Raw genomic sequence first — 24,541 nt, 5'->3', positions numbered from 1 at the left:
TTTTGTGAAAGCTGGGGGAGTCTCTTATTGTTCTCTCATAATTTGGGTCCTTGTCTTTGGGCCTTTCCCCTCAACCCAGAACTGCACATCTCTTAGCTCTGGTTCTCCCGGGCAGTGTGGCAGAGGGGCCGGAACAGGCCTTCGGGTGAGACAGACAAGGCTCCTATCTTCCCACCGTGTTCCTTAATCTCTGAGACTTGCTTTCCCCCTCTGTGGAACAGGGACAACTGATTCTCAGGAGAGCCACAAGGATGACATGAGACGAGGTATCGCAGGTCACGGGACCGGGGCAGTGCAGGAGTTTGCAAACATCAGTTCCACTGTCTCTGCGCCCGGGAAGCGAAGCCCCCTCCTCCTGGGAGAGGCAGGAAGGATGGTGACCGGTCAGCAGGCCCCTCCTTCAAGCACTGCCCACTGGCCGTACTGGGGTCTCTGCTCCTGACAGATTTCTTCACCCAGCTCCCTCACATCCTTCCTCCCTTGTGCAGTCCCCCAGCCATCAGCCCTAACAGTGAACACTCCCGGAGGGCTTCGAACATTCCCTGCATGCAGCAGACAATCACAGAATGGTGGCTACTGTGTGGCACCACCGGTGTTATTCCTACCGCGACTTTACTCCTCTCAACCCACCTCTGCAACTTGGCAGCTGAGCGACTTTGAACAAGACACTTCACCTCTCTGAGCTTCTCATTTGTGAAGCGGGCATCTTCATACCTGAACCTCATGAGGATGGACGGTAACGCCTCGGAAGCACTTGGGACCTCTGCTAAGAGCCCAGTGGGCGCCTACCAACGGCAGCTGTTCCTGTTACATAATTACTGGATCTTGCCTCCCCAACTAGACTGGGGACTCTTTACAGACCAAAGCACATCTCATTTCTCTGCAGCCTTCCTGGGTGGCCTGGCCTGTAGGAGGTGTCCAGGGAGCACCAGTTAATGACTGACAGCCTGGGAGCCCACACCTCCTCCTTGGCCCCTCTCACCAGTAGGATTTCGATGGTGCCCAGGATGTACATGGCCCCAGCAAAGGTAGTGCCCAGGTAGAAGCAGAGGCCCACGGCGCCCCCAAACTCTGGGCCCAGAGACCTGGAAATCATGTAGTAGGAGCCGCCAGCTGCAGAAAGAACCTAGTATCAGCAAGAGGTTTGAGGGGCGCGGGGCCACTGTAGAGCATGAGGGGGCTCGGACAGAGGGGGTCGGGGGTTGCTCTGGGCCACACGAGCCTTTCAGGCTGCAGCCCTGGGCCTGGTGAGAGCCCCAGCCAGCCACTGTGAGTGGATCTCGCAGCACTAATTACCATGTTGCTAATTACCCCTCTAAGGAGGTCAAGGCTCAGAAAATAGGATGACGGAGCAGAGGGTCTCAGGCAGAGCGGAGATCTTGCACTGCCCTGTTCAACGCCAGCACGTCTTCCTGCCCTCCCCTCACAGGGCTGCCCCCACCTGCCAACTACAAGGCCCCACCCCCAGGTCTGCAATATTGCCCGCTTGGTTCCTGACGGCCCCCCAGGCCAGAGGCACTGTTTCTCCCTCCACCTGGGCAGGCCCCCCTCTGGAAGCCCCAGGGACATACCGGGCACGACGCCGTTGGTGGCGATGGCGCTCATCGAGATGGCCGTGAGCATGGTCTGCAGGAGAGAGAGCATCGAATGCCGCTGGGCGGGGCTGCCGCGGCCTGGGGGCCAAACCCTACAGTCCACAAACACCCGCCAAGCCCGCAAGTCCTCTTCGCCGAGCTTCTCCCTGGTCCTGTTCCAACTCCTACTCCTGCCAAGCCCTTGTCGAGAAAGCCTCTTGTTCACACCCGCGTGGAGGAGCCTGCGGCTGCGGCACAGGGCTCCGGCGAGGGGTCTGACCTCAGGCAAGCCCCTTCCCTTCTCTAAGCCTCAGCTTCTTCCTCTATAAACCAGGAGCCATGGCTGCAGCACGGGTTGCCGCGCACGCAGAGGTGGCGGCTCGAGGGCTATGTGTGAGGAAGTAGAAGTGTGTCGATTAAGTAGGTGTTTAGTGAATGCTTGATTTTTTTAGAAAGGGCTGGAACCATTCGGTCCCAAAGCTGTTTTTGACACATAATCTATTTTTTCCAGTCTGGACTTAGGAGAATGTTAACCATCTTGGGCTTAGAAGCGAAATGCACGTCTTTCTCTACACTGATCCTTTTCATCAATGAATCTGCATCGCGCAGCCCCCCGCGCTTGCCCAGGGGAGACCAGGTTAACGGGGTTAGGGACCTGCGTGGAGAGGCAGGAAGGACCGGTCAGACCTAATTGACGCGCAGAGATCACAGGCAGTGGTTCCTATAAAAAGCTCCGTTCTCATGCTTCCCCCCACCCTCGCCTCCTCCCGCCCCCAGGTCCCACTCAGCCCCAGCTGTCAGCGGGCGGGGAGGGGAGGGCGTCACTCACACAGGAGCAGCAGATGAAGACCATGCAGAAGGACTCCATGATGCCCGCGATGCCCACCACCCAGGTGAGCCGCAGGAAGAGGATGACACCGAAGATGTTCTGCAGGCACGGCAGGTACACGCCCATGAAGGTGCCCATGCGGGGAGCCTGCGGGAGGCCAGCGTCCTTTTCTGCAGCCCCCAACCACCGCCAACACCCCCGGCCCTCCCCCGCTGCACCCCCACGTCTCTCCAGCTCTTCTCTCCCTCTTCTCTGCGACTCCATCCTGCTGCTTCTCCCCATGCCCGCCCTGCCAGCCCCTTCACCTGCCTCAGGCCTCCACTACTACCCTTCCAGCCCCCACCCCTCCATCTCTGCCCCGACCTCCCTCCACCCCCCATGCCTCCATTTTCCGGGTGCCACCCCCTCCCCGCCCAGCCCACCCTCAGGCCCCTCCCTTCTTCCCAAGATGCTCACCTGCACCGGCTTCTTTTTCCCCCCTCATTGTTTTCTGCCTCTTCATGCTCCCTGCTTCCCTGGGGCAGGTTGGTGTAGTTGGCCAGGCCACTGAGCAGGGAGGACACCATGGGGCTGGTGTCCATCTCCTCCTGTGGAGGGGGTGGCAGTGTCAGGGCCTCAGGGAGTGAGTGGGGGGAGCCGGAAGGCAGAAGCACTGAGGATGGGCTGCGATGGGGAGAGGATAAAGCAAAGGGCATGGGGGGGGGTGCAGAAGGGAGAAACAAGGGTGCAGTGGCTCAAGGAAGAAGGTGCATCTGAGGCAGAGAGCGAGGGCACTGTTCCCAGAGCGACAGGAAGCAGCTGGTGAGCGGGGCAGTGACTTGAGGGTGGGGGCCCAGTACCCCCTGCAGCCCACCTCGAACAGGGCCATGTTCTTGCCATCATACTCCTTCCCCTTCTCCGTGTCGGTGCTGTTGATGAAGGGGCTGCTCTCCTTGGGGTTGCCATCACCTGAGAAGACAAGAGGAGCCCAGGGTCCGCACCACCGCTCTGGGCATACACCGGCCTGTGTAGCCAACTTTCTGAAGCTCGCTTTGCCCACTGGGAAAATGGAGCTCATACCTCCTTGCAGAACTGTAGCTGCCAGCGTGGATAAAAGCCTGGGCCCTCCCTGGCGTGTGCTGGGCGTTTAATGAATACATTTGCTCTAAGGAGTCCTGCTTCATTCTCCAGGGCACCCTAGACTCTCCAGGGTCCCTCCTTGAATGTAACTGATATTTTGGGGTGGAAGCGTGCTCTTTCCAGGGCAGAGAGGCAGAGAACTCTACCGCCTGTGACCCCAGGGATATTCCACCTCTTGCAGAAGTGACCCCTTTGACACCTCCTTAGCCCCTCGTTCACCTTCAACCCACATGTATTTACTGGATATCTACCAGGTGCCAACGTGGACACAGAGGGTGGAGTAAAACATGAGATAGACACTGTGTACCCTCAAGGAAACCAAGAGCAGGGGAGAGGACCAGTCACCGGGAACTTCCAATCCAGAGTGAAGTTCTGTGATGAACAGGGGACTGTGGGAACACGGGAGAAGCAGGCAGCCTAGGCTGGGAGGTCATGGAAGGCTTCCCAGAGGAAGTGACGTGTCAGCTGAAAACTGAAGAATGAGTAAGAGCTAGACTGGGAGGGAGGAGGGAGGGTGTTCCGGGCAGAGAGAACAGCAGAACAGCATGTTCAACGGCCCAGAGGCGAGAGTGAATAGAGCAGGCTAGAGGACCTGAGAGAAGCCTGACAGGGTGGGAGTCTGAGGAAGGAGTGGGCCAAGGTGGGGGCGGGGGATGACATGTGAAAAGAGTTGCCTGGGAAGGTGAGTGTGGGTCCTTAGACAACTAGCAGACTGGATTCAAGACGTGAGGCCTCACCCAGAGGACAAGAGGAAGTCACTGAAGAGTTTCAGATAAAGAAAGGCGATGAAGGGCCTCCCTGGTGGCACAAGGGGTTAAGCACCGCACTGTGAAGCCATCCGCAGCCTCTGCAGCACGAGTTTGGTCCCCAGGCCGGCCAGGGAGCAACCCACATGGCGCAGCAGACCTCTCCTGTCTCACCCGCTGCTCCCCTCAGCAGTGTATTTCGGTCCTTCTGCCTGTTCTGTTCCCCACTCTGTCTCTGGTGAATCCTCTCATCCTCCTGCATCTCTGGCCTGTACCCCAGCTCTTGTATGCATAAGTAAAGTAAATTTTTTTTTTAATAAAAAGAAAGAAAGAAAGGCGATGAAGAAACACAGCGTTAGGGCAACCACGCTAGCCTTCAGACGGGGAATCCTGAAGCTGGTCGGAGACCTTCAGCACTTCAGGCCAGGGCTGACAATGACCCAGACCAGCATGTGGGACAATGGAGACTCAAGAATGACGGACATGTTTCTGTGCCATATGTTTGAGGACAGCAGAAGGGGGAATCTAGGATAATTCCTGGGTTTCCTAGCACGGGTAAATGGATGGTTGATGGTGCTTTTTAATAAATGGGGGGGGATTAGAAGTGGGGAAGGTGCTGGATTTGGCTGAGGGTGAGGCGCTGCTGGATGTGACTGTTCCCAGAAGCTGCTTGGATATGTGGGTCAATCTAGAATGGGGGGGGGGCAGGCAAGAGAAAGAGATGGGAATTAATCTTTGAAAAAGTGAGTTGGAAGTGGATGGATCACCCAAGAAGAAAGTCCCTTGGGGATCAAGGAGAGGCCCTTTCAAAGAGATACAAGGGACCCCCTAAGCCCGTCCCCTAGGCTGCAGCCATCCTCCTTCCTCAGTCCCAGGGCTGAGCCCGCGCAGCAGACATCTCCCTGGGCCCCGGGGAAACTTCCCAATGACCAAATCCCAAGTGAAGTTGCATCTCCCACTATTCTGAATTTCTTGTCCCCTCACCTGCCGGCCTGTCACCTCCCTACCTGAGGAAAAACTTCCTTAGTTGCCCGGTCTGGGGCCATCCCCAGAGCATGCTCCATCACGGACACAACCCCACCGCAACTCAAAGTTGTGGAAGGGGAACTAAGAGCCCCTGCCCCTGGAGGGAAGCCCGCCACCCGCTGTCTCCTGCCACAGCCACCACCACGACCAATAACCCAGGACTCCTGGTCCCCAGGGAGGAGGTGCGGCCGTCCCTGTTCTCACACGTATTAGTGGCCAGGAACAGCAGCCACATCCTCCTAGTGGGAAACTGGCACATAGTAGGTGCTCAGGGAAGTTTTGGAGATCAAATCCCTCCGACTTTTCCTGGCTCCTAAGACTCAGCAGAGTTTTCTGGGGCCAGAAAACAGGAGAACTAAAAGTGGGGTGGATCCCTCCGTTTAAAATGCTAATAAGATGCCTGTGTCTCAGCGCACGGAGAGGCTGAGGGGAAATGACATTAAATGCCTTAAAGGTTAAGAAGCGGGGTTGAAGTCAAGACTGAAGTTCAGTTCCAGCTTCCCAGGGAGTGTCTACAAATTGCACAAGTAACAAACTCTAGGCCTCAGTTTCCTCCCTCGCAAAGGGAGGAAGGTGCTTCACCCCCAGGGCTGCTGAGGGGGTGAAGCGCATCCTGCCTGCCGGAGCGCCTGACCCAAGCGCAGCTGTTGCTGCTACTATGACAATCATGAAGATGAGGCAGGTTCGTGGTGCCCCACCCAGTCAGGGCTCCCCAACCCACACCCCCCTCCCGCCTCAAGGCTGGGGGGTCTCCCCCGAGCGCCTGCTCTGAGGACCAGGGTACCCACAGGAGAGCCTCGCCGCTCGCGCCCAGCTCCAGGCCCCTCCTCCCTCGTGGGTGCCCAGGGCCAGCACCCGGCCCGAGCAGGGTCGTCCTGGCCCAAGACCCCGCAACTAGGCGGCCCTGCACCGGTCTCCATGGCGACCGCGCGGGCCGGGAGCGCAGCGCCGAGCCGAGCAGGCCACGCGCCCGCAGTCGCTTATGTAACGCGGCGCGCAGCGCGGAGCCGACTCGGGGCGGGAGCCCAGCCAGAGAGCAGTGGCGGGGAGGGGGCGGCTCGACGGGCTGGTCCCGGGCCCCGCCTCTCCTCCCGCCGTCTGCGCCCGACGCCGGGGCCGGGGCTCCTCCGCCAGGGCTGGTTCCGTGCGCTCCCCCGGACGCCGCGCGCCGGCCGAGGGGGGGCCGGCTGGCTTCGCGAGTTCTCGGAGGCGCAGGACTGCGAATGGGGAGCTCGCCCTCCTTGCCCGGAGCCAGGAGTCGGGGAGACGGGCGAGAGGCAGGGCCAGACTGAGCCAGAGCCCTCCCGGCCGCCGCCCCCACCCCCTGGGAACGCTCAGCCCCAATCGGCTTTCAATTAAGCTGCGGCCGCCAGAGCTCCCCGGGAGGACACAGGCTCGCGGCTCCGGCTGAGGAGCCTCCCTGGGGGCCTGGGGCAGGGCCTGGAGGAATCTCCCGGCAAGACTGGGGGAGAGAGGGTGACCCACCCTCAGGGGGAAGAAGACCTGGGGTCAGAGACAATATCCTTGGGGTCTGCGTTAGCCCAGAGCTCTGCCACTCCGTCCTCGCCCACCTGCCCGGGTCAGCGCCCGCATGTCTCCTGCATCCTCCAGAACCTAGAATCCGAGATGCCAGGGGCTGGTGAGCCTATAGTCCTTCTTCCCTCAAACCCAGCAGGTCCTTACAGCTCTCTGCCACCAACTCCAGGTGCCACTGGGAAGCCTTCTCTACCTGGGCCCCTAAATGTCTCCCCAGCCTTGGCCACTCTAGTTCCGGGCCCTGGACCTCACATGCAGAAAGAATGTCTGCAGAAGGGCCCGCTGCACTCAGAGTCTAGAAAGTAATGGGGAGAGGGTAAAACTGAAGGAAGTTCCTGGGGTGCCTCTTCTCTAGGCATCCTGAGACCCCCAGAATCCCTGAGGCCCAGTAAAGTGCCATCACTGGGGTAGAGGAAGCAGGGGCTGGATGATCACGCCGCACCGTCCATGTCTGGGAGAGCAGAGAGCTTATTTCTCCGGCTGAGCCCCTCTCCTCATAATACAAGTATCCGAAGGGGATCCCCGATAGAAATGACCCCTGTTGGTTCCCTGGGCTCCGCGTCGGGATGCCTGGCACTGCCGCAGGCTTGACTTTGCCAAACCCCCTCCCCCACTAGCAGCCTGAGCCCATGAGGAGGAGGGGGCAGCTGCCAGATGAGAGAACTCCAGGGTCACCGGAGAGATGGATGAGGCAGTCAGCTGGGAGCTCCAAGCCCCACATACTACTCAGCCTCAGGGGTAAGGGAGCGTTAGACAAATGACGGGGCCCCTGGTGTCCAGCCCTCTCAAGTGGCCACTTGGCTCTGAGTTTGATCCAAGACCCGGAGGACTTCAAGCCAAGGCTGCCAGTCCCTGGAAGACCCCGCTCTTTCAGCCCTTGGGGCCACTGGGTCATCCCCGGGAGGTCTGCAAGAGTCTCGGTCCAGAGGGTCAAGCAATGCCCAGGGGAGCGTTTGGAGGCGCCGAGCGCAGACTGCCGGCGCGGGAGGGGAGCTAGTGCGCAAGGGACGCAGCGCAGCTGGGGGTGGGGGGTGGGGGCGGCTGACAGCCGTGATGGATGGCTGAGACCGCTGGGGGGCGGCGGGGGGCCTGGGAGCCGGAGGAGGTGGCTGGCCCCAAGACCTCGGAGCAGGGAAACCGCGGAGGAGGGCGGGGGAGGCCAGAGCGGCGAAAGGACTCGCTCCAAGCCCCTCGGTTCCTGGCGAGTCTCCGCACCCACCGCAGCGCGTCCGCAGTGTCCACGCCGCGGCGCGGAGAATTCAGCCGCCGGGACCCCATTCCTGAGGCCTCCCGGGGAAGCGAGCAGAGCTGCCCGGAGAGATTCGCCTGCCCCCTCCCCCGCCCCACCCTGGAAACCTCACTGCCACCCTCGGGCGCCGAGGGGAAGGGGAACCGGGAAGAAAGGGGGGTGATCTTGCTCCCCGTCCTGAATAAGAACCCACGGGGACGCGAGAGGGAGATTCCGCAAAGTAGAGCTGAAAACCCTGGGGGGGGGGTGCGCTTCAAGCTGGGGTCGGACCTCGGGCAGCTCTGGGGGAGGGGCCCCGACTGCACCAAGTGTCCCCTTAAGGAGACGCCGCAGCCCGGACGGGGGCTGTCACACAGCTCGGCCCCGCGCCGGCTCCTTCCCCCACCTTCCAGCCGCAAGTCCGAGCGCGGGGACTGCAGCAGGCTGCGCCCCTCCGCCGGCCAGCGCTCTGCGCCAGGACGCCGGGGTCCCTTCTCGGGGAGCGCAGCCCCCCGCCCGCCCGTCGGGCTCCACGTCAGCCCATCCGGCTCTGCCTTCCCTTCCCCACCGCCGCCCCCGCGCGGCTCACCCACGGCGGCCCCCGGCCGGCGCCGGGCAGCGCGGCCCCCGCGCCCCCAGCCCTGCCCGCGGGCGCGGCGCATTCCAGCACCTCGGACAGCGCCCGGCGCATTCCAGCGGAGCGGGGCTCGGCCGCGCGCGCCCCCCGCCCGGCCCTCCGGCCCCCCGGGGAGGGAGGCGGCCCCCGCGCCGCTTCCAGCCCCAGAGCCGCCCTCGCTCCCCGCCGCCCCCTCCCGCGCCGCCCCCGGGCTGCGCTTACCGGGGTTGGCGCCCCCCTCGCCGTCCTCGCAGTCCGTCAGGTTGTTCAGCATGGTGGCGGCGCGGCCGGGCCCGGGGATGGCAGCGCCGCCTCGCCCGCGCCCCGCGCTCTCGCCCGCTCGCTCCCCGCTCCACGGAGGAAGAAGCTGCAGTGCCCGCCCGCCCGGCGCACACACACTCGCACACGGACACACGCTCACACCCGCGCGCGCCCCCTCTCAGCGGCGGCGCTGCTCACCTCATCCCGTATGCAGGAGGCGTGAGCCACTGGCGGGGTTTTGGGGGGGAGCCCGGGAGGGAGGAAGAAGAGGGGACGCGGGGCGGGCCTAGGGCGCCCGGCCGCCCCTTCGCACTAAAGCTGGGGGCTTGCACGGGTGGGAACGGAAGGGGCGCTGCGGGGGACGGAGGCCTCGCCTCCCTTGAGCAGACGCAGCTCCGTCTGCCCCCCACTCTCCGGCGCAGGCGGGGCCGGCACGTGGGCAGGTGCCATCCCGCGCCCTAAAAATAACGGCAGGGAACTAGGTCGCGGCCGCGGGGAGGCGGCCCCGCAGCGGCTGCCTGGCTGGGGGTCTGGGGTGACCCCTCGGGGGAAGCTGAGGGGGGCTGATGTGGTGGGGGTGGGGCACCATGGAATATGGATCCCTGAGGAGCCTGTCTGGGAAGCTGGGCGGCCAGTCCTACAGGGGGACAGCCAGCCAGACCCTCTCCTGTGTCTCTGTTCAAGAGATTGGAGCGAGGGGGCTGGCAGAGGCCGGAGCTCAGAACCCAAGTCCTGTCCTTCCCCCAGGGCAGTTCAGGGTCACTGGGCTGAACTGTCTGGCTCACCCCACCTTAAAATAGGAGAAGTGGTGCCTGAAGAGTTGCAGTGATTCCTCTTGTTGTGCTTAGTCTGACAGGAGTGCCAGCATCTTGGGCCCCCAAGACAACCCCCTGGAGTCCACGGACAAGGACCCTCTGACTGTGAAATGACCCTGGGGAGGAGACATGTCGGAGGAGAGAAGGCAGCAGTGAGATGCCAGGGAGCACTGACTCCCCACTGAAGATGGTGCAGCCTCTGGGGAGGGCAAGCTGGTCCGAGGCTGGCCAGGGACAGAGTGGGGGGAGGGGGAACAAGGCCGCTTGTTGGTTTGGAATCAGATTTTCTGGGAGGGGGGAGGGGGGAGAGAGCCTAATCCTAATCCAGGATTGCTCTCTGAGGATTCCAGCGCTGACATGCTTTTTGTTCCTCCCCCTCCCCCAGCATCAGTCCTCCAGAAGCTCGCTTGTCCCAGGACACCTCAGGACCCCTAAAATTCAGGATTGAGCAGGAGGTGTAGCAATCTCAGGAAGTGGCATCAGAGGTTTGGACCCTTCGAGTCTCTGAAAGATCTGAACATCAAGAATGAGAACAGACTGAGGAGAAATGATTTTTCAGAGTCGCTCTGGCCCCCCAACACCACCTCTCCAAGTTCCAGGACAGTCTGGAGAGATTCAGACCAATCACCTTATCTAGCGCACAGCTTTCAATTTAGAGATGAAAAAGCTAAAGCCCAAAGCCTGCAGACACAATACCATCAAATGGCAGAACATGGTCTAGAATCCAGTTTGCTCACTCCAGTTTAGAACTCTTTGCCTGAGCATAACTTCCTTTTAAACTGGCCCTGCCTCCAACAGGAGGAACAGAATGCCGTCTGCCCAAAGTGCTCAGCAGCCTCTGATTCCCAGCTGCTAAAAAAGGAACAAGGGCTGAGTGTGAGATGAATTCCCCTTTATGTATGCTCAGGTCTCAGTGGTTCAGGACTAATTTGGCCTTTCGGTTTGATGCTGGAGGTGTACCAAGAAGACCTTCAAAGGTCCTAAAAATCCATCCATGTGATTGGACACCCGGTTGCAGGGTGGAGTTTTCAGAACCATGGACAGACCCCACCGCTCTGATTCAATTTTCTACATTCATCCGTGGATTCAGATTAGGTCGACCACGGACACCCACAGCTGACTGAAAGGGGCCACCAATAAAGTATCACTGACACTGGGTTTTGTGGACACTTTAGGAAGTGTCCACAAAGTTTACTTTTTAGGTAAACAGCTAGCTATTCATACAAGGTGTGAGAATTCGTTTTCTTGACTCTCCCAGAGAGAAAAACCACAAAAAAGGTCAGGTGAGTTTGGTGACTGGTGATCGTTAAAAGGATAGCAGGTGGGCAAGCCAGTGTGCAAGAATTTCTAAGCACTCCACACCACACACCACCAGCAGCAGCAGCACTGTGCTTTTCCACTACTCTGTACACAGGAACCATAGTAAAACATGCAGTCCTAATTGTGTGAGAATTGCTGTGGAAAAAAAATAGATGCTGAGGTTTTTTTGGCAATCCCAAGTCTAGGATGTTCCCCTGAGGATATTTCCCTTCATCTGTGGTCCAGAGACCTGGCCATTTAGGGACTGAGGGACCTGGATCCCAAATGTATCACTGGGTAAAACTGAGTTCCTCTCTCTGGCTCCGTATCTCCATCTGTGAAACTGGGATAGAGAATCCAAGAGACTTCATCCCGCTCTGAAAACTCCTTAGTGCTCTCTCTGTTTATCTTAGACTAAAGCCACAGAGTCTTCCCTGAGGAGCTTAGACCAAATGAGAGAACAGTTCCAAGGGTAGACTCCAGCTCTTCAATTCACCCTCCTCAAGGGTTGGGCGGAGGGATGAGTTGACCTACTCAGGCCTCAGGCCAACCCTCTCTGTGATGAAACTCGGAGAAAACACACTGCAGACACCTCCAGCACTGCAGCCTGGCCTTGGCCGGTAAAATGACTCTCAACTTCAAGCCCCAGGAACCTAGTGACCAGCACACCATGCCCACCCAGAGCCCTAGAGGGAGCCAGGGCTAAGAGCACCTTCCATCAAGGAAACACAAGAGGCAGAGCTGGGCAGAGCCTTATTTCTGAACTCTGATTCTAAAACTCATCCCACTTCCCACCTTCTGCTTCTCAGAGGGCAAAAAGTTCAAGTATGCTGCCTGCTAAGTATCAGGATTTGGGAACTGGAAGAGACTGAATAAATTATTTTTACCACTCCCCGTTTATGCATAAACTGGAGTCTAGAAATGGAAATGTATATGTATTTTTTATGGGCGAACTTGTGGTAGCTGAGGGACTAGAATCCAGCTCCTGACCTCCAGTCCGGGGCTCCATCCACTGAATCAAGATCAGAAACTGGTTTTGGTGGAAGCTGGAGCCAACTGACTGGGTCCTCATCCCGTGGGAGGCAGACACAGAGTTATTCCAATGGCTCGATCTCTACCCATGCTTGTGTCCATGTCATCACCCTCATGAACTCACCCCCCACCCCCGACTCCAGCCTCATGGAGCCACAGGCCCGAACCCCTCCTTCAGTCTTCTCTCCCCCACCTGCATACCCAGTCCTCCAGACCCAAAACCCTTGCAGTGAAGTGATGAGTCCAGTGCACAGCACACCCCACACACAGGGCTCGCCGCAGAGCACGTCAACCACCATCGTCTCCGTGGCAACCAGGGGCTTAATTAACAGGCTGCAGCCCCATCACCATGGTAATGGCACCCCAACAGCCCCTCATTCCCTTACAGAGTCAGCGCATCTTTCCTCTTTCTCAATCTGGACCCCCTTATCACTGCACCCACCCCCCCACCCCACCCCACCTGGAGAGGTGGGGCCCTGCAGATCGCTCTGGTTCATTGAGAAGAGGGGAGGGGAGATGAGGAGGATGAGAGAGAGAGAGCAAGCGAGCAGCCTGTCGTCATGGCAACTGCAGCCCCGTTCATAACCAGTTTGTTACCATGGAGATTCCCAGGGCTCACCTTGGGTTGAGGTACTGGGCAGTGAGGTTCTGAGTCCTGGCTGGAAGAGGGAGTGACTGGAGAACTCGTTAGACAGGCTGGAGAACTCCAGATCAGAAATTTGTACCCATAACTCAGCGTCATTCTTCCCAATTTACAGACAGAGAGACTGAACCCCGAGGTTTGGGTGTGCAAAAAGCAGAGAACTTCACCCATCTAAATCTCCAAAGAACCTTGGCTAGAAAGACCCTCAGATAGCTTCCTGGTCAGCAGATGGTGACACTGAGGCCCAGAGAAGGGGGGGATGGAAGCTATGCCGAGGGCCACAACGGAGCCTGAGCTAGAGTGGGGATGGACTTCCTACTGCCTTGCTTCACCCCCCTGCTTACACTGGCTCCCTCTCACTTCATGAGGGCACGCTCCAGCTCCTAGCATCTTAACCCCAGGCAGGGCTCTTTCCAGGGAACTGAGGCGTAACAGGGACTAATGTAAAGGAGTTGGAGAGCAGCTCGGGTTGTAACAGCTGGCCCCTCGCTGTTGCCCAGTCAGGTCACATGCACCTTCCCACGGTGCACAAGAGGAAACTGAGGCAAGGGGTCTGCAGCCCGGGGTTAATGTCTCAGCCTCTGACTTGCTTTATTCACCCCCCACAAGTCATGTTCCCACTGGTAGCTGACCCCCTGGCAGCAGGAAGCACTTCCAAGGGCAACTGCACTTCCTTGGTCCAGAATGAAAGACAATGCTCGATAACAAGTGACCCATAAAACCTCCCCCCGCCCTCCCCCACCTCCCACAAGCTGTCCTCTCTCCCTGTCAGCCTGGGCGAGGACGCGAGGTGGGGAGAGCATCTCCCTAGGGCCAGAGGCTGATCCAAGAACAGCTGTGGAAAGGATAACACCAGATGTTGGGGTCCCCCCCGCAGCCCTTGTCCGCTTCCCCATGCAGTGACCTACCAAGGAGGAAGTGCTGAGAGGTGGCTGTCCCAGGGCCTCAAAGTTTACGTCGCCCGAATTATTCTCAAGATAGAACTTCTGATGCACTCATGCACACAGGTACCCACCCCACAGACGGACACAGCAGCACGAGCATCCACATGCCCACCAGCACCCCAGCACCCGGTGATACACATAAGCACTGACTCACGGACGGCCCCACAGGCCATCAGAGCTTCATGAGGGAGTGTGGGATGCTCCTCTCTCCAGACACACAATGACACACACAAACACCGCCTCTGCCACAAGCACACAGCATTCCGGATTCACATCTAGTTCGCACACACACCTGCACGCCCAAAAGTGGGAGCCATGCTTTGCTTCGGTGTGCAGGCGCTTGGACATGGCAATGGTGAGACTGAAAATCGTCTCAGGACAAGAGAGGGGAAACTTACTCTCGGGCCAGGGAACGGGAGGGGAGCGGCAGGGTGGGGAGAAGCAGGAGCCTATGGCCACAACACCTCTCATCTGATGAGCGCTAAGCACCTCCTAGGGGCCAGGCTCGGAGCTTGAAACTCAGAACACAGATAAAGGAATTGGATCGTTGACCCTAAGAGGCAGGAGACATACAGGTAAGTAAGGGCCGTCCACTGGGACGGGTGCTGCCATGGTGCAGCGGGTGTGCGGAAGAGAAATGGCTGCCTCTGGCTGGGAGCAAGGGAAAGTGAAAGGTTTTCAGAAGAGGTTACATGAGCTGTGACTTGCAGGGTGAGGAGGAGTTTCCCGGCTACCGCAGACGGATCTGCCAGGAAGAGATGAGGGAAGATTTAAATGGCCAGCTATGGGCTCAGCCTTCATCGCACAGGCGAGGGGGAGCTTTTGTGAGGGGTGGTTAGGCCGGGAGTGGAGCAGTCAGACCCAGGAGGAGCTGCGGGCCTGCGGGCCTGGGAAGGGATGGATGGAGGCCCGCGGAGATCCAAGATATGGGCCAGACTCGGGCAAATTTTGGAAGTGGACTGAGCTGTGAGGACCAATCTGATGCGATGGGAAAAGAAAAGGGGGCGTTGAGAACGGCCCTGCAGTTGGCTTTTAGAGGTGTTAGGATGGTGAGGACGTTGATAGGAACGAGCAAGGGGACAGAGGTGAAGTGGAGAGTGGAAGGGTCCAACGCAGGCGAGTAGCCACCTCCAGGAGGCGGCTGGCTAGTCAGGCCTGGGCCCTTCGGAAATCTAGTCTGTTAGGTCATCTCCTCAATAAGGAGTTTCGCCCGAGAAACCCCTAAAATGCCCCTCTGGCGGTCCGGGTCAGGGTGAGTCACCTGCGGCTCAGCAGCGACCCCTGGCGGTGCGGGGGCCACCTGACCCCGCTTCCCTTCCAGACCTGAGGGGCGCAGGCCCGGGAGGGGACCCCGACAGATGCCCCCTGCGGAGAAGACTGTGGGTGCATGCGGGACGCCACTTCTTCACCGAAGGCCAGAAGGGCCTCCCTCCCCCCTTCTGCATCCCGCGTGTGATTTCCAGCACAAGACCCTGATCTGGGCCCGGCTGGCTGCCCCCGCCGTCCTGGAGCTAAGTGGGTCCCCGAGGTCGGGACCCGGGTCCCCACCAGATGCTCCCAGCATCTAGCGGCCCGGGGGCCACGCTAACTTCTTCTCCTTCCCGGGATCGGGATCCCCAAGCGCCAACCGCGAAGCCTTCCAGGCCAAGGACAAAAGCCCGGTCGAGACGACCCGGACCCGGTTTCCTCCCGCCTGCGCCCCAACTCCCTGGCCCAACCCTCCCCCTCTGGTCCCGCCCTTTTCTGACCCCAAATCCAACGGACCCCGCCGCCGGCCCCTAGCCTGAGCCCACCCGCAAGCCTCCAGCCCTCTCCGTCCCGCTTCAGCTTCTCCCCTCCGGTTCCGCCCCCCCCGGGACCACCCGCCCTTTTCGGGCGCTCCGGCCTAGTCCCCCAAGACCCTCGCCCACAATCGCAAGACCCACCCCTCGGCCTCCAGCCCCACCCCCTCCCGCGGCCCAGCCCCCCGCATCTGGCCCCTCCCCCGCAGCGTCCCGTGGGGTTCCCCCCACCCGCCCGGCAGGTACCCCGGCCCCTCGCCTCGGGGCCCCCGGGAGGCGGCGCCCCCAGCGCAGACCCCGCCCCGGGGCCGCCCGCGCCCCGCCCCGCCCGCCCCGCCCCCGCCCCGCCCCTGCGGCCTCTACCTTTGGCGTCTTCCCCGGGGAGGCGGCGGGGATCCGGGGGCTCGGCCGCCGGACGCCGGGGGGCCTCGGGTCGGGGGCGCCGACGGGCCCGCTGGGCAGCGAAGTGACGGTGAACCTGCGGCTCATGGCGCGGGGAGGGCCGGCGGCCTCGACGCGGCCCGGATCGCACAAGTGGCCGCAGCCCGGCTGCAGGCGCCGAAAGAGCGGGTTCCCCGCGCCCGCCGCCCCCCGGCCCCCGCCCCCCGCCCCCCGCCGGACGCGGCGCCACCAGGGTCCTAGTGCCCGCTGTGCTGAGCCTCGAAATCTGGTCACCGAGGCCGAGGCCCTGGGTTCTGAACCCCACCAAGGCGCCTTGAGAAGCCCACCTGCAGCTGAGCGCTGTCCTGACACCTGGAGGCCAGGCCCGCCTCTGCCGGGTCGCCCGGACACCAGGGTTTCATGCACTCATAGCTCACTCACTCACTCACTCACTCACTCAGTCATCAACACAGCCCCATGGCCCGCCTGTGTTCCAGGCAGTAGTGGTAGGCGCTGGAGATGCAGCCTTGAAGGAGATGGACTGTCCTCGTGTGACTTACACGCATGATTAGTGAGGAGGGAAGCCTTGTGTGTAAGCAAAGGCATAGACAAGATGAGCTGAGATTGTGGTCTATATTAAGAAAAAATTGCGCCAAAGCATAATACTAGGGGAAGGACTCCTTCAGCGGGGAGTCTAAGGAAGCCTAAGTCTGAGAAGATGTGGTATTTGAGCGGAGACCTCGCTGATGAGAAGGAGCCAGATGTGCAGAGTTCTGCAGGAAGGGTTCTCTGGAAGAAAAGCTGGCAAGTGCAAAGGCCCAGGGGTGAACAGGAGCCTGGACTGTTCAGAGGCAGCAACAAGGCCACTGTGCCTGGAAGAGGGAGTGGAGTGAGTGATGAGACATGAGGGAGGCGCGGAGAACAGAGCATATGGACTCTTGAATGCTTCAGGGAGGAGGCTGGATTCTTTTCTAATCCACAAGGCAAGCCATTGGGCAGTTTTCGAGTAGGGGAATCATGCGACCCGATTTAGGTTTTTTTTTAAGATTTTATTTATTTATACAAGAACTGGGGTACAGGCCAGATGCGCGGGAGGGTGAGAGGATTCACCAGAGACAAAGCGGGGAACAGAACAGGCAGACTGACTGAAATACACTGCTGAGGGGAGCAGCGGGCAAGACGTCTCCGTCTTGCCACATCATGTGGGGTTCTCTCCAGCCAGCCGGGATAGGACCCACACTGCAGAGGCTGTGGACAGCTTCACAGTATGGCACTCAACCAGTTGTGCCACGAGGGAGGCCCCCGATTTAGGTTTTAACAAGATCACTCTGGGCCTCCCTGGTGGCCTAGGGGTTAAGTCTCAAGTCTCAGCGTTATCACCTTGTGGCCTAAGTTCAATCCCTGGCTAGGGAGCTGACCTACATGGCACAGATCTCTCCTATTTTGCCTGCTCCTCCCCTTAGCAATGTATTTCAGTTGATCTGCCTGTTCTACTCCCCACTCTGTCTCTGGTGAATCCTCTCACCCTCCCCGCACATCTGGCCTACACCCCAGTTCTTCTATGCAAAAATAAATAAATAATATCTTTAAAAAAAAGAGATCACTCTTCCTGCTGAGTGAAGAGTCAACTAAAGAAGAGCAGGACTAGAAGCTGGGAATGTAATTCAGAGGCTTCTGCCTCTACCCCTCCCCACCAGCCACTGTATGAGAGTTGATGATAGCCCAACTGGGTCATCTGATCGTGGGGACACTTTGGAAGTAGAGCCGACAGGGCCTGCTACTGGGTTAGATATTCATACAATGGAAAGAGGAGTCAAGAAGGACTCCTGGAAACTCTCATACACTGCTGGTGGGAGTATAGGTGGGTCAAACCACTTTGGGAAACTGTTCTGTCACATCCACTAAAAGTGCACATCCACCTACCCCAATTCCAATGCCAGGTTTATGCCCAGAAGAAGTGGCTGCCAGGAAAGAGAGGGATCAAAACAGGGGAGGGAGGAGCACAAGGGACTATGGTGATGGTGCACGGGTGAACTGGGCAAATTTTACAGGGGCTACAGCTGAGAGGAGAAAGCATACGTTGCACAAAATGGAAGCATGGTGTAAAATACATATATAATAAAAATTAATTAAGTAATTAAAAAGAAGTCGCTGGCCATATTCACCAAAATACATTGACAGGAGTGTTCATGTAGCATTATTCATAATAGCCTCAAATTGCAAATGTCCATCAACAGTAAAGTGGATAAATAAATGGCACATTCATAGTATGGGATACAGCCAGAAGTGAGAATGAACAATCTGTAGCTCACAAACAACACGGATGAATCTCATAAAGACAATATTGAGCAAAAAGAAGCCAGACACTAGAAATATGTATCATAAAATAGTACTTGAATAAAGTAAACATTGGAATCTGCCTAGGCTATCAGAAGTAACGGTGGTTACTCTTACTTTACTTCAGATGAAAGGGTAGTGAATGCAGGGGGACATCTAGGATGTTGGTATGTTTTTATCTTGAGTTGGATGCTGGTTTGCGGTTGTGTTCAGCTTACAAAATTTTACTGGAATGTGTGCTTAGGACAGATTGACTTGCTATCTGCGTATTACATTAGAGCAATGGTTCTCTAAGGTAATAACTGCTGGGAATTCGGTAGTGTTGCCCATAACCTGGCAGTATTAGGAGACATTGTGTGTGGTCACAGCTGGAGGGGTATCATACTGGCATCTAATGGGTAGAGGCCACTGTGCCATCTAGGCTTGCACCATGGCTGCCTGACTGTATACCACAGATTCCACATCACCTCCCTGCACGCCACTTCCCCCTCTTTATGACGGGGCCAGGGGGTGGGGAGCAGGACTGATGCCAAATGACTCTGGCATCTGTAGGTACATGGATCCTGCTACTTCCTGGAAGAGGACATCCTCCAAGGTACAGGATATGACCCACAACAAAGAATTATCTGGTTGGAATGTCAAGCGTGCCAATGTTGAGAAATCCTGTAGCAGAATAAGAAGTTTAACTGATTCCTAGATCTTAGGACCGATCAGGTTATAAGCTGGATCGAGGGCAGAGGACATCTTTTTTTTTTTTTATACAAGAACTGGGGTACAGGCCAGAGATGTGGGAGGGTGAGAGGATTCACCAGAGACAGAGCAGGGAACAGAACAAGCAGAAGGACCAAAAACACTGCTGAGGGAAGCAGTGGGCATGACAGGAGAGGTCTGCCGCGCCATGTAGGTTGCTCCCTGGCTGGCCGGGAATCGAACTCTTTGCTGCAGAGGCTGCGGATTGCTTCACAGTGCGGTGCTTAACCCCTTGCACCACCAGGGAGGCCCCTCATCATCTTTCTTTACCTGAAACTTTTCAGTGACTTCCCCTTGTCCTCTGGGTGAGGTCTCACAGCTTCACAGTGCTGCACTCAACCTGCTGCGCCACCGGGGAGGCCCAGAGGATGTCTTTTATTAAGGTAGTGATGGCTAATGGAAGAGCATGTTTGGAAGGTGGAGCTCAAGATTTCGCTTGCACCTGTAAGTTGAGATGCCTATTAGGCACCGAGGGGCCAGCAGAGTTGGCAGTTGAATGTAGGAGTCGGGAGCTCAGGGGAGAGGTTAAGGCTGGAGATATAAATTTCAGAGTCTTTAGCAGAGAGGTGCTATTTAAAGCTGGAGGGCCAAACAGAGCACAGGGAATGTTTACACAGAGCAGAGAGGTCCAAGGGTTGAGTCCAAGGGCAAGCTATCATTTAAAGGTTGGAGTGAGGAAGCTGCAGCCAGTGAGGTGGGAGGAGAACCAGGACCCGGAGACCAAGTGGAGAAAAATTTCAGGAAGAAGGGCATAATCAGCCACGTCAGAGAAGCTGCGAGAGGGGTAGGATGAGCACAGAGGAGTAAAACTCCCCAAATGCATCTGGCCACCGGAGGCCATTTCCATGTGTAGGGAGGTGGGGGCCGGGCTGGAAATGGCTGCGAAGTGGAGACAGTCACTGGAGACTGTACAGGAGGGAAGTTTCTTTATGGATGGGGGCAAGAGGTAGAGGCATGGAACAGTATCTAGAGGGAGAAGGATCCAGAGGGATTTTAAGTAAGCCATATCAAGGAATGTTTGGGTGGGACTGGGTCATTCCTGAGTCAGAAATGGGTAACTAGAAAAGGGGTTCCCACCCAGAGAAGCTCAGGAGGTAGTTCTCTAAACACCACCTTAAGCTCCCACGTGGACCCCAGATCCAGAAAAATCATCAAATTTGACCAAGCCCATCGCCCCACTCTGCTGCCTCCACCTGTCGGTCAAGCCCATCTGCTATTCAGTGAGGTTGAATTCATGCTTTTATCTGGCCAAGCCACCATGGCTGTCTCAAACATTCCAGAATCCTCTCTGTTCCCCACCTTGTCCACCTGTTAAAATCACACTCTAGAGATCCAGCCATTTGCTGTTCCCCGTACACCCTCTGATTTTCTCTCTTCTTCCAGCGCTTGCCCCAAAAGCCCACATTCAAATCCCACTCGCTAACTAGGAGACTGCAAGGGAGCTGTGTCACTCTCTGCTCTTCAGTTTCCTCACTGGTAAAACTGGGGGCGGGAGGACCCCAATAGTAACAGTGGCAGAGACGTTCCTGCCTCGGGTTGTTTAAGGCTTACCTGAGATAGCGTACATCGACCACATGGAGCAGTGCCTGGCCCACCATCAGTGCCACGGCAGGGGTAGTACTATTAGCATTAGCATATAATCCATATTTTATTGATCTGCCACCTTACTCCTGGGCACTTAGTCATTGCCAGTTTCTCACTACAAGAACAATTCAGTGATCAGCATCCTTTCGTGTTGACACATGTTGTGAGAGTTAGATAATAGGTACATTTTTAAGTGTAATGATTCTTGGCAAATTACCATCTAAGAAGGCAGCCCAACTGGCCCAAGAAGAAACTCTTACTCATCCTTCCAGATTCAATTCAAGTTCAGATGTCATCTTGACTGGAAAACATTCCCACATTCGACTACAACATACAGAATCACACACAGACACACACACACACTCTCTCTCTCTCTAAGTAAGGATCACACATACACACACATCTCTCCAAGTGTGATCCCACCTCCAGCAATCACAGAACCATCTTGTAACAAAGTTGAGGTCTCTGGGGATAGAGCCTGGAATCTGCATTGTAAGCAAGTTCTGAGGACACTCTGAGGCACCTTAAAATTTGAGGACCACTGAGATCCTTGAGAACAGAGCCCAACTCATCACTCTACCCCCAGAGCCTAGCACAGAGTCAGGCTCCATGGAGGAGTCCAATGAATGTTTGATGAATGAATAATAGGTGGGCCATTACCTAAGCTGTAAAATAGGAATAACCACATTATGCCTTCTTAGTAGGAAGAAGTCAATGTTAATATTTACAAAGTGCTCAGAACACTCCCTGCAGCACAGAAAGCGCTCTATTGACTAAATATGTACACACATGCAAGCAAGCATCCATACATTAATTTGCTCCAAAAGGCTAAAGAATCCAGTGTTTATTAAAAACATTCCAACAAAAAAGGAAGGTGGGAACAGAGGGCCCAGCCCACCTCCCCTCCTCCTCGCCCCAGAACAGACCCACCAGTTCGGATCCAGCAAACTGGCTCCTTCCCCACTAGGGTGGTTCCCAGGGGACCCACACCGCAGTGCCGAAACAGGATGGGCAGCCCTATTCCTCGGGGCAGTGCAGGATGTCGAAGGACACGTATCCCACTTTGTCCACCTGGTTCACCTCCTGTCGGGAACTCACACGCCAGAAGAAGCGGTCCTGGCAGAAGTAAGCTTTCTCTGCAGGGGAGAGGCAGGGAGAAGAGAGGTGACTCCATCCCTCCCCCCACACACACAGAAACAGGAGCAAGGTCTTGACAACCATGCCTCCTGCCCTTTCTAGGTCTTTCCAAGGTTTTAACAAGACACCTCCATCCTCCCGCAGAGATGCTGGAGGGCACAGGCCTCAATATCCAAAACACTGGCACAGAGCCTGGCACACGGGAGGTACAGAAAGGTTCCGTCCACATTCATTCATTCATTCATTCAACAAATCCATTCATTCATTCAAAAAATATCTATCATAACAAACACTGTTGAAGGCACTGCAGATATAGCGGAGAAAAGCTCATGTTCTTGGTTCTCGGGGTGCTTACACAGCAGTGGGGCAAGACAATTAGCCAGGAAATGTGCAAACAAATGAGATTCATTTTGACAATGTCAAGAGCTATGAAGGAAAGAAAAGCAAGTATGTGAATAGATGATGAGGGTCAGAGAAGGCCTCTTTGTAAAGGTCTCTTGGTGTTCTTCGTGTTCTCTTAGGCTTCAAGGCTGAGAAGGTGGCAGCCTGGTGACAGCTGGGAGGCGGGGCGATCTTTCAGGCCCAGGCCACAACTGGCACAAAGGCCTTAAGCTAGCAATGACCTTGATGTGCTCAAAGAGCGGCTGAAGGTGGTGTGAGCGGAGCAGAGCTGGCCTGTGACTGGGCTGTGGGAGGGGATGTGCAGGGACCTCGCCCAGTTCTACTTTCTTTGACCTTGGAGTGCGTCTGGGGTCACCCCCAAGTCCTTTGCCCTCCACTCCTGATGCCTCTGTACTCCTAGGGGGTATGTTAAAAGGCGTTGGGCAAACTCTGTGGCTTAGATTAAGGTGTTTTCAAGAAGAGGGGGGAAAGCAACTATTTCGGATTGGATGTGAGCAGCCAAAAGCAAATATAACTCCAGCTTTCCAGGTAGGGAAACTGAGGCTCCACTAGTAGTAGCGACTGCCCCAAGGACACACAGCTAAGAACTGTCATCTTTATCACTCCCCCTTGTGAGCGCACAGTGCCTGGCACTGGACGGCGTCTAATGAAGGCCTGGGCCTCCTTGCAAACCATGTGTGCTGCTCTGTAGGAGGAAACGCTCTTAGGACCAAGGCAGGAAATCAGAGCCCAAGTTCTGGCGGGGCCCGTGTGTCCTCGTCTGACCTGGGGACGCCCCTGCCTCTCCAGGGAACTTATCTGTGCTGGGGCATTTGCCTCAATGTCCAGGGCTTTTTTCTTTCTGGCTCAGGACCTGACCAGCCTCACATGCCAGGCAGGGGAGCCTGGCACGGCGCGGTCCTCTGGCAGCGGGCTGCGGCCCTTACCTCGGTACTGGAAGACGTCATGCGTGTGCAGGGGCACCCCTGGGAACATACGGTCCACCGGGGTGCCTTTGCTGGAATCCACCAGCTGCGACTTCACGTCGAACCTGCGGGAGGGCGGCGAGGAGCCGGCTGAGCCGCGGGCGGGCGGGTGGAGCGCGGGCCCCCCCTGGCGGCGGCGCGCGGCCCTCACCTCCAGAAGCTCTGCCCGCTGAACAGCAGCACCTTGCTCCCCCCGCGCGGGAGGGCCCCGGTCACCCCCGCCACCTGCGGGCCCAGGCCCAGCTTGTCCAGACGCCTCGGACCCAGCACCGACGCGCCCGTGTACGTCCACACTTGGCGTCCTGCAGGGGAGAAGGGTCGCGTCGGTCTAAGGGCAGGGAGGGGCCCCACAGGCTCCTGGAAGGAGGGTCCCTTCCACCCGCCCTCGACGGCTTGAGTTACTCTCTGAATGGGAGACGGAGCTGCGAGGAAACTAACCAGAGAAGAAGTAAATCCTCCTGGTGAGCGGATCCTCGAAAGCCGAGTCCAGCTTGGCAGGGAGCGCAGGCCATGTGCTTCTGATAAGGAAGGGGCCCTGCACCTGGCGTCCGCTGCCCTCAGGGAGTCGCCAGTACCTCCTGAGAACATGCAAAGGGAACCGCAGGCACTGACCCTTGCAGGCCGCTGGGTGGGGCGGAGCGGGCGGTTCCCTCCTCCAAGCCCCCTTCCTCAACCCCACAGCCCAGCCCCTCACCCATCCTTAAAGACATGCAGGCGATTCCCAATCTCCGCGATGGCGTCGAAGATGTCCACGTTGCAGACATTGTCCTCTGGATCCAAAGACGCTGTAGGGGCCGCAGAAGGCCCTGCAGTGGGGGGGCCCGTGGGGCCAGCTGCAGGGGGGCCTGTGGGGCCTGTCGTGGGGCGCTCGGAGGGGCGGGCGGTGGGAGGGGCGGTGGGGCAGACCGTGGGAGGTGCGGTGGGCTGAGGTACAGAGGCGGTGGTGGCTGGAGGCCGAGGCTCAGGTTCAGGGCGAGCGCCTGAAAAGGGACACGCACGAGCTGAGAACCCCCTGTTCCTGCACACCCCTGTGCTCACGGCTTAGCTCCTCCCCAGAGTTTATCAGCGAGCCTCCCCGCCCCTCACTTTAGATGTTGGAGCCCGCCCCTCACCAGCCCCAGGCAGGCCGCTTCCTTCATGCGCTGGACTTTCATTCAAGCCAGTTTCAACCCCTGAGCGGGTCAGGCCCTGGCTGGACCCATGAATACAAGAGCAGCAGGACTCCCCGGCCCCTCAGGCTGGAGAAGCGTTTTTGAGCGCTCCATCCAGGCGGCAAACCTAGTGCTTCGAGCTTTATAAACTCAGGTTAGCTCCTTTGATCTTCAAAGAAACCCTACGACACCATTGTTCTTTAATACCCCTGCCTTTCTAAATGAGGAGCTAACACTAATGAGAAGGACACTGGAGGGTAACAGTAAAAATATCAAACACTATATGCCAGGCATTAGTCTAACTCTCTTCAACCTCCTAACAACCCCACGAGGCAGGTGCTATAATGATGAACCCCATATTACAGATGAGAAAACAGAAGGTTGA

The 24,541-nt window shown here is 57.6% G+C and overlaps 2 protein-coding genes across 2 annotated transcripts; both read right to left on the bottom strand.

The window, feature by feature from the left end:
- Positions 1 to 944: 944 nt before the first annotated feature.
- On the bottom strand, positions 945 to 8,948 carry LOC119237460 (solute carrier family 12 member 5-like; the record flags this gene model as incomplete). Its single annotated transcript, XM_054691894.1, is given in 7 exon segments — positions 945 to 1,113; positions 1,572 to 1,626; positions 2,404 to 2,550; positions 2,860 to 2,885; positions 2,888 to 2,990; positions 3,257 to 3,351; positions 8,897 to 8,948. Coding segments are annotated over 7 exon segments (647 nt in total), but the record flags the coding sequence as incomplete, so codon positions are not given.
- A 12,380-nt stretch (positions 8,949 to 21,328) lies between these two features.
- On the bottom strand, positions 21,329 to 23,985 carry LOC119237462 (matrix metalloproteinase-9-like; the record flags this gene model as incomplete). The annotated part of the gene is made up of 5 exons (XM_037501500.1): positions 21,329 to 21,637; positions 22,967 to 23,070; positions 23,157 to 23,307; positions 23,444 to 23,583; positions 23,700 to 23,985. Coding segments are annotated over 5 exons (800 nt in total), but the record flags the coding sequence as incomplete, so codon positions are not given.
- Between the last annotated feature and the right edge of the window lie 556 nt (positions 23,986 to 24,541).

This window comes from Talpa occidentalis, unplaced genomic scaffold (genome assembly GCF_014898055.3).
Source record: "Talpa occidentalis isolate TD23 unplaced genomic scaffold, MPIMG_talOcc4v2.1 talOcc4.929, whole genome shotgun sequence".
NCBI classification, from domain to species: domain Eukaryota; kingdom Metazoa; phylum Chordata; class Mammalia; order Eulipotyphla; family Talpidae; genus Talpa; species Talpa occidentalis.
The sequence above is the reverse complement of the archived record's forward strand: the minus strand, read 5'-3'. Positions and strand labels throughout refer to the sequence as shown.